Source organism: Rhinolophus sinicus, chromosome 17 (assembly GCF_057876585.1).
Source record: "Rhinolophus sinicus isolate RSI-liver-muscle chromosome 17, RSI-T2T, whole genome shotgun sequence".
NCBI lineage: Eukaryota > Metazoa > Chordata > Mammalia > Chiroptera > Rhinolophidae > Rhinolophus > Rhinolophus sinicus.
Window position 1 is genome coordinate 160,220,562 of NC_142517.1, and position 12,436 is coordinate 160,232,997.

The 12,436-nt window shown below is 35.4% G+C and overlaps 1 protein-coding gene and 1 pseudogene across 2 annotated transcripts in view; one reads left to right on the forward strand and one right to left on the reverse strand.

Moving 5' to 3' along the window:
- TLK1 (tousled like kinase 1) overlaps positions 1-12,436 on the reverse strand; it is a 124,563-nt gene that overhangs the window by 70,205 nt on the left and 41,922 nt on the right. For both annotated transcript variants that reach the window (XM_019727410.3, XM_088794489.1), the window contains one exon: positions 2,583-2,654. In XM_019727410.3, the coding sequence (XP_019582969.1) occupies positions 2,583-2,654 (72 nt within the window). The remainder of the gene's footprint in view (positions 1-2,582; positions 2,655-12,436) is intronic.
- LOC109445247 (mitochondrial import inner membrane translocase subunit Tim23B pseudogene) lies at positions 6,606-7,300 on the forward strand (annotated as a pseudogene).

Genomic DNA, 12,436 nt, shown 5'->3' on the forward strand with positions numbered 1-12,436 from the left:
AAACTTTCAGTTGAAGTAGATTCAATGAGCCCAACAGAAAATATCAGGTGCTTTTCAGTTTTAGTAGTAAAAGACAGACGAAAACAGGAGGGTTCTGGGTATCTGCAAAGATTATTGGGTAGGAGGATAGAGTAGAGGAAAGGGGTATTAGTAATCTAATCTTTATAAATACTAAGAGGGTCTCAACAGATAATGTCCAATTGATGAAACAAAATAGCAAGATACGCACATTACTTATATTAAAATGTGGAAATAAATACCAGGAAGAACAGCTAAAAGAATAGAAAGTAGGCTGTCATAAGGGTGGGTGGTAGAGAACTGCTTTCTTTCTTTTTCCTTTTTTTTTTTTTTTTTTAACTAAACCTGTTATTACTATTTGTTCATAAAAACAACAAAAAAAAGCTATTGTTCTTTTAAAAAGTAATGATCAGGAAATGGGTTACCAAAAGAATAAAATGACATCAGAAAACAATGGAATACTACATAAACTTTACTTCTAGGGGTACTGGGGAAAAAAGAAGTACTACTATCTTGCAATTTATTGTTTACTCCCAACAACTTGACTTAATGAGCTATGAATACCTGTATCTTGATGTGTATGAAATTTCACCCCAAGGGAATTCATTAATTAAAGTATCTAGTTTAGAAATAAAACCTGGGAATCATTTTCCAGATACTTAGCTTCTTAAAATGGAAAGACAAAAATAAATAAATAAATAAATAAATACCGCTTTTTTAAATCTTGAGGAAATGGATAATATGTAGTCATTTCCAAAATACTGTGTCACTCATTTATTAAACTTCCAGATATAGAACTCAGAATAGCAAAAGACAAAAGATTTTTAAGGTTTTCTATTACTGCCCCAAACGTCAAAATTTCTATACAAATAAAGCTAAGTACAATCAATGGTGAACCAAATTGTATTTCACTGCAAATGCCACTATGGTCTTAAAAGAAAAAACAAAACATTTTTAACTAAAAATATAGCCCAAAGTGATCCTCTGAATTCTTTACAGGGAAGTGGTATTTTCTTATAGATTGATTCTTTTGAAAAGAAGCCAAAGACTGCATCTATAAAGAACATAGAAATATATGTAATAGCTGATCTAACTTCTACTATGTTTTACTATTTTTAAAAAAATCTATCAAAAACACCAGATGTGGTGAACAGAAAAGAGAAATACCTAAAATTACTTTATTGCTCTTCGTAACATAAAAGCCTATGAAAGAGGAGGCATGTGAAATTACTACATAGACCCAAATCTGGAAATATCAAGATATATTTGAAAGTCCAGGAAACATAAAGTGAAAATTCTTGATGTAGTTTTTGAAAAACTGTACTTTGACTAGATCTAAACCTACAATTTTGAAGGACTCAGTACAAGTGTGTGAATTTAATAAAAAACTAAACTGTGATCATCTGGTGCTACAGGGGCTACTAACGCTTACCTCACGGGAACCTACTGCAGATAAAGTCCCGGCACTTGCACAGTCCTTTCAGCTGCCTGCCAGTTGTCTCTGTGGAAGGGAAAGCCTGATGAGTGAAAGCCCTATGCCACACTCCTCTGGAGTGTCAGGGAGCCTGCACAGAACTGCACAAACTGTCTACCCTACAGATTCCTAGATACTTTCAGTAACACGGGGCTTTACAAAGATGCCCCTTTTGATATTCCCTTTCCACTGAACACCAAAACTAAATGGCTAAGAGCTACTGAGTGCTAACAACCTACTGGTATTTACCAAGGTGATATATCTACACTAACCCAAATAGAAAAAAGACTAAAATGGATCAGGTAGAAATAAGTTCACTTTGACAGGGAGAAAACACACACACACACACACACACACACACACACACACACACACACGACAGAACTCTGTAATTCAAGAAGAGACGATATTAAAAGCTACATCCACAAAAAGTAAAGTTGCAGCATCAACAAGTGAATGCTAAAACCCAAAGAAATTCCTGTCTGTACATTTTAAAACGATGCCATCAAGTACATCATGCTCAGTGTGAACTATACAATGGATCCAAATGCCTACTTACAAAATCCTATGTGTTTTCTTAGTAGGATAAGTGGGTGGGAGAGGAGGGGTTTTTCAGATATTTCTAAATATGAAAAGTGAAAACCAACAGCATGAAATTCCACAAGAAATTTCAAAAAGAGAAAAAAAATTATATCTGTACCTCAGAAAGTAAACATACCCTTACTTAGGACCAAACTGGTAAGTATAACAAGAAATAGTAGAAAACTGTGAAACACATTACAAAAACCACCTTCATCTCCTAGAATTATGAATGGCTAGTAACTGTCTTCCATTGAAAACATCTATACCACTAATGTACAAGTTCAGCTACATAACCAAAGAAAATATATATTTTCTTTCTAACGCCAAATACAGTCTTCAATTTGAATGCTGTGCTTCATAAGGCAGAATAAAATGCTCCTACAAGAAACTTAAAAAGTAGTAACCTTGGCACAAGGATTGATGAAGACAAAAACCTATTTAGTTTAAAAAAAAAAGTTAATTCCATCTTTTACTTTAATAGCACCATATTTAAAATAAAGTTACTTACCTCTGATTCTTTGTCACTTAAAGATCCCAAACTTCCAAAACTGTGATTAGAACTTTCATTATTTGTTGAAGCCTGTTAAAGATTTTTAAAAGGGAAAAATTAGAAGTAATTTTAAATGAAGCATATTACAATGTAAATAATCTATCTTCAGAAATGAAAATAAAGTATGATTTCTTTTAAGCAAGAAAGTCAAACAAAGTAAAAATAAGAAATACCAACTTATTAACACTATAAATATTGGAAAGTTTTATCAACTCAGTAAAGTTCTGCTGTATTTCAGGAACTGATTTGTGTTAGCTGATTTTAGAATACTAAATTCAGAAGCAAAGGAATCGGGCTATGGTTAGAATAAGAATATCCCTAAAACTACCACCTAATGCATACAAACTAATGTTTCCTTTAACTGAAAGTATTGTGTTCCTTAATTCCCTTCACAATCTTATCAAATTCCATCATATCCCACCCACACACCCATTTGCCTCTCTTCATCTTAATAAACTGGACAATCTTTGTTTTTTTGTTTGTTTTGCCTTAATCTTTTAAGAAAATTTTTTTACCATTTTGACTATTTTAATTGCTCTGCTCAAGAGTTTCTACAATTCTTTTACAATGTTTTCAACTGTGACAAACAGAAATAAGGTGTTATTCTTCAGGATGACATTTGCTGTTTCTAATATGTTTCTATGATGCTTACTATTTTTGTGGACTTTTTGGGATAATCGGTATGGGACTTTTTGGGATCAGAAGACATCTGATCAACGACTTCCAGGAATGTTTAGACCAGAGGATGACAGGGTATGGTATATATGACAGACGAATGAACTTCATGTTCAGGCAGGCCCAGCTGATATTCCTGTTTCCCTTCAATTTGTAAGAGTAGCTGCTGATCCTACTATTAAAAGGTTGCATATAATTACCCAAAAAGTTGGGATATAATTACCCTTAGACCAATTTCCAAACTGATGACTCTGAGCTATTGCATACATGTCCAGTCCTATGCCTGATACTGTAAAGGTTGTTTTCAACACAAATAGCACTTGGACTGATTAGATTCAATCACTATTTAGAGGATGTTATAATCTAATTAGGGCAAGATGATCAAACTTGAAACAAAGAACACTATAAACAGCAATTAAGCAGTGGTAAACTAGAAAGATTCAGGGACAACTGAGGCAATGGCAATGCTTTTGAGCATCCCTAAATCACCACATAAAAACATAAACCCCAAATCCACAGACAACATTTACAACAAAAATAGGTGACAAAGAACCCCACCCCCCCACCAAGTAGGAGGTGGGAACAGATCACCAACAACCACAGAACCTTCATGGCATGAGAGGGCGCAATAGGAAATAGGGTGTCAGACAGATATGAGAACAGAGACTCCCAAAACAGCAAATGCAAATTGACCGGAAGGTCCATTTGAGTACAGAAACTACATCTGGAAGGGTTTCTGCCATTTCCAACAGTGACTAAGTGCAGGGGTCCATGGTGAAGTCTGAGGAAGTTGGTGCCATCGAGCGCCCGTGAACTCTTGAAACTGATCCTTCACTAAGGGTGTTACAATAAGGATAAACTACTGGGTGTGGAATCAAAATCGAGCACAATAAGTATAATAAAGAAAAAGTAAAGAGAATATCAAAATAAAAGTGAGGAAGGCAGCAAAGCCTAGAAATCTCAGAAAACAAATACCACACTTTTGAAGAGTACCCAAAAACAACAGCAGAGGGAGCACTATAAGAAAAGCCACCCTAAACAAACCAAAAAAAAAAAAAAAAAGGCAACAGATAATGATGTAGGTAAATCCCATGAAGTTATTATAAGAAAAAATAGAGCAAGCTACAGAATAAGATCCTGATAATAAAAGCATACATAATATCCTGATAATAAAAGCATACCAGAAACACATACACATTTCACAAAATAGGTGAAAATTGTAACCTACTATTTGGAACTAAGCTAAAAGACATTACAAAAATGACTCAAGACATGAAAGAACATAAATCAGATTTCAAAAAACTCAAAAATAAGGTAACAGAACTCAGGAAAGCATTAGAAATTGAAAAAAAGTTTCAAAAATAAAGATTAAGCCTGAATGATAAGAGAAAACACATCAAACAGATAAAGTGTTAAGAGAACTAGAAGGTAAAAAGGAGGAACACTTTTGAAATCAAAAGAAATGAAAGGATGAAAAGGATTTGAGGGAAAGCAACGACTATGGAAGGAAGAAAGATCCAACACTTAGGTAATAGAAGCCTTTAAAGAGTACTGCCATGAGAAAACAAACAGTAGAAACTATAATTCAAGAAATCTTCCTAGAAATTGTTTAAAAATTGAAACCACTGCCTGAAAGAGCACAACATACACCTAAGAATGTCACCCAGAAGGCCAACATCCAATTTTTCAAAGGCAACACTTTATGCAAGAAGAAAATGCAGTAATGTGTTTAAGATATTCCAGAAAATATGAATAAAGTGTTTTATATTCAATAAAACTGATTTTTAACATATAGAAGGCTTAGATAAACTGTTATCAAAATTCCAGAAATCAAGAAATAGTGCTCACATGAGCCCTTCCCAAAGAATACAGAGAACAAGCTGTAGATAATCAAAATGAATAGAGTTTCAACCTAAGAACTGATGGCAAGCAATAATATTACTTGTTGATAAAGGTTAAATGAGAAATAAAAGGAAGAAAGTATGAAGTTTAATAGCTAAAGTTGTTAATAATACAATGTTTTAAAAACTGGGGGGATGGTTTAATAGAAAACATAAGCAAACATTTTTTTAACTTTTCAGTCATCACTTTGGTCATTGTGATAGCACAACTATTGTTATTTTGAAATAAAATAACTGTGGGTGGGGGATATAGAAAGAAATAGATAATTGTGATATTCTAATTCTATCATCTGCTTTACGTACTTGAGAATCACAATTCTTGGTATAGAAGAAAGAAGATACAGACATAAATAAAAACCTTATAGTTCTGATTTGAATTGGTAGTATCAATATAAATTCATTGGATATTTTTACCTTTTAAAACAATTTTAAAAAATACAAATTCTGCTACGAGTAATAACAGAATACCTCTTATCAGACCAATGTTCCCATAGATAACTAAAAATTCTAGAAAAAAATATAAAGAACAACTACCTGAAAGTATATGAGCAACCAAAAGTCAGCAGATTATGGTAAGAGATAACATTTGGAAGAAAGGAATAGAACTGGGTGGGTTTCCTGTTTTTACAGCTTTTGACTGAGGGAAGTATGCTAGTGTGAGTTGCACAGAGTAGCTGAAACTTGGATCAAAACATGCAGTCTTACTGGCTTGAAAACCCAGAGTTTGGAACTACCACAACAGCTGGAAAGTAAGAAGGCTTATGGTAGAAAATAAAGCACCACAAAGACAGTTGCAAATTCTGCCTATTTCCTCTACCCATGTCTCTGGCCGGTCACTGATCTGTTCCAAGAGTGGAACAGACTCTAAGTAGTCCAGACAAGGCTAAAACAACTGTAAAGAGATGTCCGCAGTAGGGAGACATAGTTTACATTTCAGTCTAGCCAAGTTAATTCTTTGCTAATACACATAACCAAAAAAGATCAACACTCTCCAGAAAAACACTACACCATACTGTATCATTCACAGTGTGCAGGATATAAACAAAATTTCTAAACTTATGAAGAAACAAGAAAATGTGACCCATACTCAAGAGAAAAGACAGTCAATAGAGACCAACCACAAGATAACACAGATATTAGAATTAGCAACGATTTTAACGCAGCTACTGTTAAGTACGCTCACGACGACAATGGAAAATATACTTGTAATAAATGCATGAATTGGAAATTTCAGCAGAAAAATAAAAATATAAAAAAGCCAGGTGAAAATTCCAAAACTGAAAAATTCGCTCTCTAAAATAAAATCCACTGGACAGGCATAACATCAGAATGGACAAAAGTACTAAAGATCGAAAGAAATTATTCAGGGCCCGGGCGCCCAGAAGGTCAGCACGTGAAGGAGTGCATGGTAACCTGGGTCTCCCCGCTGTTACTGAGGAGCAGAGGCCACACAGACGAGCCCGGCCTGAGCAGCAGATGGGAGGGTTGCTGCAACACCACGGAGCGCGGCAGGGGAAGTGGCAACAAAACCACAGGCGAGTCGGACAGCTTTTATGGAGCCATGGAGCTGGTTACTCACATGTGGATTTGGCCGGCATCCTGCTGACTAGTATGAACCCTGTTTCCTTATTGAAATATGGATCCCTGACATCTCGTGCAGGACACAGATGAGTTTATTTTACCAAGTGGAGCTAATAAAACCTGGGGCAGATCTGACTTGGTCTTCTTTACCACTGGAGGATGTTGTATGACAGGGGCTGCATGTGGGGCAATGAATAGACTGGGGCAATGAATAGTCTAAGGCTAGGATTGAAGTAAACCCAGAACATGGACTGGTCCAAACAAAGAAACATACAGATTTTGAACATGGTGACGAGGCAAGGGGCATTTTGGGTTAATATACTAGGTCCTCAGACTTTGCTCCATAGTGCATTTGGTATCACTGAGAAAACACGAGGTGCCAAAGATGACCTCAATACAGCAGAAGCTGGAACCATGACGGGCACGGGATCAACACTAGCTTCTCTGCCCTATACAGTGAGAGTCCATGAAAGGCTCCCTGAGCCAGTCACTCAGACGATTTTGCCAACTTGTGAATAGACTGTACTTTAATAGTCATCCAGGTCTATTTATATAAGTCAGTCTGGAGTTATTCTCTCTTGTACCTACAATTAGTTGGAAAAACTGTGGAGATTCCAATTTGTTGTGACAAAGATCATGGATGGTGGGCAGGACTGGCTCTCCTCCCAGCCATTAATGAGCCGAAGCCAAAATCCTTTGGCGACTGAGTAATGTGGTTCTCCTCTTTGAGGATCTTACACCTGCTCTCTCTCCTACTCCTGACCTGGAAAACCACTTATTCCCATAATCCAGGTCATGATGTCAATACTGTATCACCATGTTTGTTCATTTAATGACCCAAATCTCTAATATTGCCCTGTGTTACCAATAAACGGTGAACACAGGGAAAAAAGAAATTAAATTAAATAGAGAGAAAAATTAGTTGCCAGACACTGTTAAGCATTCTAATACACATGTATTGGGAGTCACAGGAGAGAAAAAGGAACAGAAAAAAAATCTGAAGAATTACTAGTCAGAAAGTCCCCAAATTTGGTGGAAGACGTAAATTTACAGATTAAAGAAGTTCACTAATTCCTCCAAACAGAATAAGTATAAAGAAAATCATACTTAGGTAACATCAACCATTGATAAAGAGAAAAAAATCTTACTACCATGAGATATCACCTCATTACCCATCAGAATGGCTATTATCAAAAAGACATAAATAACAAGAGTTGACAAGGACATAGAGAAAAGGAAACCCCTTGAGCTGATTAATTCACACTCACTAAAATAAGAAAGAATCATAACACTGAATGTGGTAAGGATGTGGAACAATTAAAATTCTTACATCCATTGCTGGTTACAGTAGGAAATGGTACAAACACTTTGGAAAACTATCAGTTTCTAATGAAGTTAAAACATACACCTACCCTCCCTATTCCACTCCTAAGTATTTTCCCAAGAGAAATGAAAACATTTATCCACAAAAAGATTTGTACAAAAATATCTATGGCACCTTTATTTGTAACAGGCAAAAACTGAAAACATCCAAATATCACTCTACAAATAGATAACAAATTGTGGCATATCCATACCACAAAAAAGAATGAACTGCTGAACAGCAACAACATGGATATCTCTCAAAAATATTATGTTAAATGAAAGAAGCCAGATACAAAAGAGTACACTGCATGATTCCATTTAAATGAATTCAAACACAGGCAAAACTAATCTGTAGTGACCGAAATCAGACAGGGGTTCAGGAAAGGGGTTTGAGAAGTGGGCAATGACTGGAAAGGGGCAGAAGAAAACTTCGGAGGGATGAAAATTGTTCTATTCTTTGTCTTGTGTGGTATTTACACCACATAAACAATTCCCAAATCTAAGATAAGGAATATACAAAGTTTACAGTAGCTTTGTTTGTAATTCTCAAAATATTAGAAACAACCCAAAAGTTTCTCATTTAGGAGAAATGGTGGACACCAACGAATCTCTCCATTTGAAAGGCCCATATTCTCTTTTGTAATTAATAACCAATCTATAAGGTAAAACTTTGAGACCTTGTTCTCCACAACATTTTACTAAATGGTTCTAGCATCCATTGACGATCCCGGCCTTAATCAATAATCATACTGAGGAATATGAAATGCTAATTTTCTGATTCTACATTCCTCTACATCAGTTGACTAACATTCTTCTAAGAGACTACCACATAACAAGCATAACCTAGCTTGGTTCCTAAGTATTAAAAAGAAGTATGGTTATATGTGGAATCAAAAGAACAGAATAAACAAACAACACAGAAACAGACTCATAGATACAGAGAACAAACTGATAGCTGCCAGATAGGAGGGGGGTTGGGGGGCTGAGTGAAAAAGATGAAGGGATTAAGAAGTACAAATTGGTAGTTACAAAATAGTCACGGGGATGTAAAGTACAACATAGGGAATATAGTCAATAATATTATAATAACTACATATATAGTGCCAGGTGGGTGTTAAACTAATTAGGGGAACCACTTGTAAATTATATAAATGTCTAACCACTATGCTATACACCTGAAACTAATATAAAATAATACTGAATGTCAACTGTAATTGAAAAACAAAAAGTGTGGTATATTTATACAATGAAATATTATTTAGCAATAAAAAGTGACAAACTATTGATAACATACAACATAGAAAAATCTCAAATGAATGCATTATGTTAAGTTAAAAGAAGTCACACTCAAAAGGCTGCATGTTACAATACTTATTCCATTTATATGACATTCTTTGGCAAATCTACAAGAACAGAAAACAGATCAGTGGTTGCCAGGGGCAACCTAGAGGAGTTGACTACAAAAGGGCATGGGTAATACTTTGGGGACTATTTTATATCTTAATTTGTGGTGGAGGTTACACAATTATATATATTTGTCAAAACTTATAGCAGAATTATGTAATAAACAGCGCTAATTTCATTATATGTAAATTATACCTTAGTAAAAACCATGGGGAGATCACATAACTGAACACTTAAAATCTATACATTTTATTGTGTATTAATTATGTCTCTATTTAAATAAAGTAATTATTCAACTCAATAGCTGGAAGGAGAGCCACAGAGCAAACCCAAAGTAACAAGTAAATTATGAAGACAAAAATGAATGGGAAAGAAAACAGTGAGATAGATTAAAACCAAAATCTATTTCTTTGAAATAGTGGTTAGTTGGAGCTCTGGCAAGAATGTACAGAAAAGGAAAATATGAAAGAATGAAAAGAAAGGAAATAACAAAGGCGGTTTTTAAAAGTATTATAACTATACACTTAAGTTTGAAAAGCCTAAATGAAATGGATTAACAAACTAAGTAATATTAAAGAAATCAAATGGTAGTAAAACACCTCCCTTCCCAACAAACCCCAGGCCAAGATAGTTTTAAGGGTAAATGCCTAACCATCTTCCCATGAACATTTCCTATTATATACAGGATGTTGATAATACAGTGAAAGGGGAAGCAGTTCACTTTATGGGGCTCATGATACTGATTCATACTTATAAAACAGGTAAGGTAGGGTGATGAAAGTGTTCTGTATCTTGAGATGGGTATGGATTACTACGAGTATACACACTTGTCAAAACTCACTAAACTGCTACTCTTCAGGTCTGTACATCTATTTCTTCTATAAGCATTTATGTATAAATCCTAAATAAAATAGTTATACATTATATCCAGTAAATGTATTTTTAAAAATAGTATATCGGGCGGACAGGTGGTTCAGTTGGTTTGAGTGTGAGCTCTGGGTAACAGGGCTGCGGGTTCGATTCCCACATAGGTCAACGAGCCGCGCCCTCCACAACTAGAATAACGACAACGAGCTGCAGCTGAGTTGCCGCTGATCTCCAGGGCAGCCGGATGCCTCAGGTGGTTGGAGCGTGAGGTTCCACCCAACCACAGGGTTTCTGGTTTGACTCCCGCAAGGGATGGTGGGCTGCACCATTCCCCCCCCCCCCCCAACTAAGATTGAAAGGACAACAACTTGACTTGGATGGAGCTGATGGGTCCTGGAAAAAACACACTACTGTTCCCCAATAAAAGAAAGTCCTGGAAATACACAGTTCCCCAATAAAGTCCTGTTCCCCTTTCCCGATAATATCTTAAAACAACAACAACAGTATATCATAACCAAGTAGGGTTTATCCCAGAAATGCATATAAGGTTCAACATTTAAAATTATTAATATAATTCACATTAGTAATCCAAAGGAGAAAAATTTTATGATTCTTTTTAACCAAGAACAAAAAATGACTTTCACATAGTTCAACACTTATAATTTTTAAACAAACAAACTTACAAACAAACAGTTCTTAACTAACCAGGAATAGAAAAGCTCTTCTTTAATTTAGTCATGGTTATATATACAAAACCTAGTATATAGCAAACGTTACACTTAATGGAGAAACTTTAGATGATTCCTGTTGAACAAGACATAGTACTGAAGGTCATGACCAATATAAGGGAAAAGTATATATATACATGAGGTGTAGGAAATAAAACTATCATTTTTGGAAGACAATTATTTCTTTTGGAGAAACTTAGGAGAGAATCAACAAACTACTACAACCAATAAAAGAGACCAACAGCAAGACTGTTGCATACAAGACAGAACCAACCTATAAAAATCAAAAACCTCCTAGGTTGGGCCGGCCCAGTGGCCCAGGCAGTTAGAGCTCATGCTCCTAACTCCTAAGGCTGCCGGTTCGATTCCCACAAGGGCCAATGGGCTCTCAACCACAAGGCTGCCAGTTCGACTCCCGCAAGGGATGATGGGCTGCGCCCCCTGCAAATAAGACTAAAAGGACAACAACTTGAAGCTGAACAGCACCCTTCACAACTAAGATTGAAAGGACAACAACTTGACTTGGAAAAAAGTCCTGGAAGTACACACTGTTCCCCAATAAAGTCCTATTCCCCTTCCCCAATAAAACCTTTAAAAACAAAACAAAACAAAAAAACCTCCTAGGTTAGCAATAACCAATTAGAAAATATCATAAAAATCCTTTGGCAACATTTTAAAGTATCCAGGAATTAGCCAAAAATAAAAAAATAAAAACTAGCCAAAAATTCTTAAGAACTCTGTAAAAATTGAACAAAATGGAGAGACATTTCATGTACCTGGGCGGGACAACCTAATCTTGTAAAGATTCGGTACTCCATAGATTAATCTATAAATTCAATGCATTCAGTATAAAAATTCCATTTGAATCATATGAGGAAAAAAGATACAAATAAGCTATTACAGAAAAAAGAATCCCCAAACACTAACAAGCAAATGAAGAGATGCTCAAATGTTATGAGAGAATAAAGACCCATAAATAACTAAGTCACCCTTACAAAGGATTAAAGAAGAGACTTGCTCTACCATATAAAAAAGACATACCAAAATACAACAGTATTTTTTTTTCTATGTGATACTAGCACAAGAACACAGACCACTGGAACATTAAGAGAAATTTCACAGACAGATCCGTACATATACATGGCAACTTAATATATGATAACGATGGCACCACAAATCAGTAGAAAAACATAAATGATGTAAGAAGCATCATTGAGAAAACTGGCTCAGTAGGTGGAGAAAAACAAAACTGGATCCCTATCAGTATTATATAAAAGGTGAGGCCTAGCTG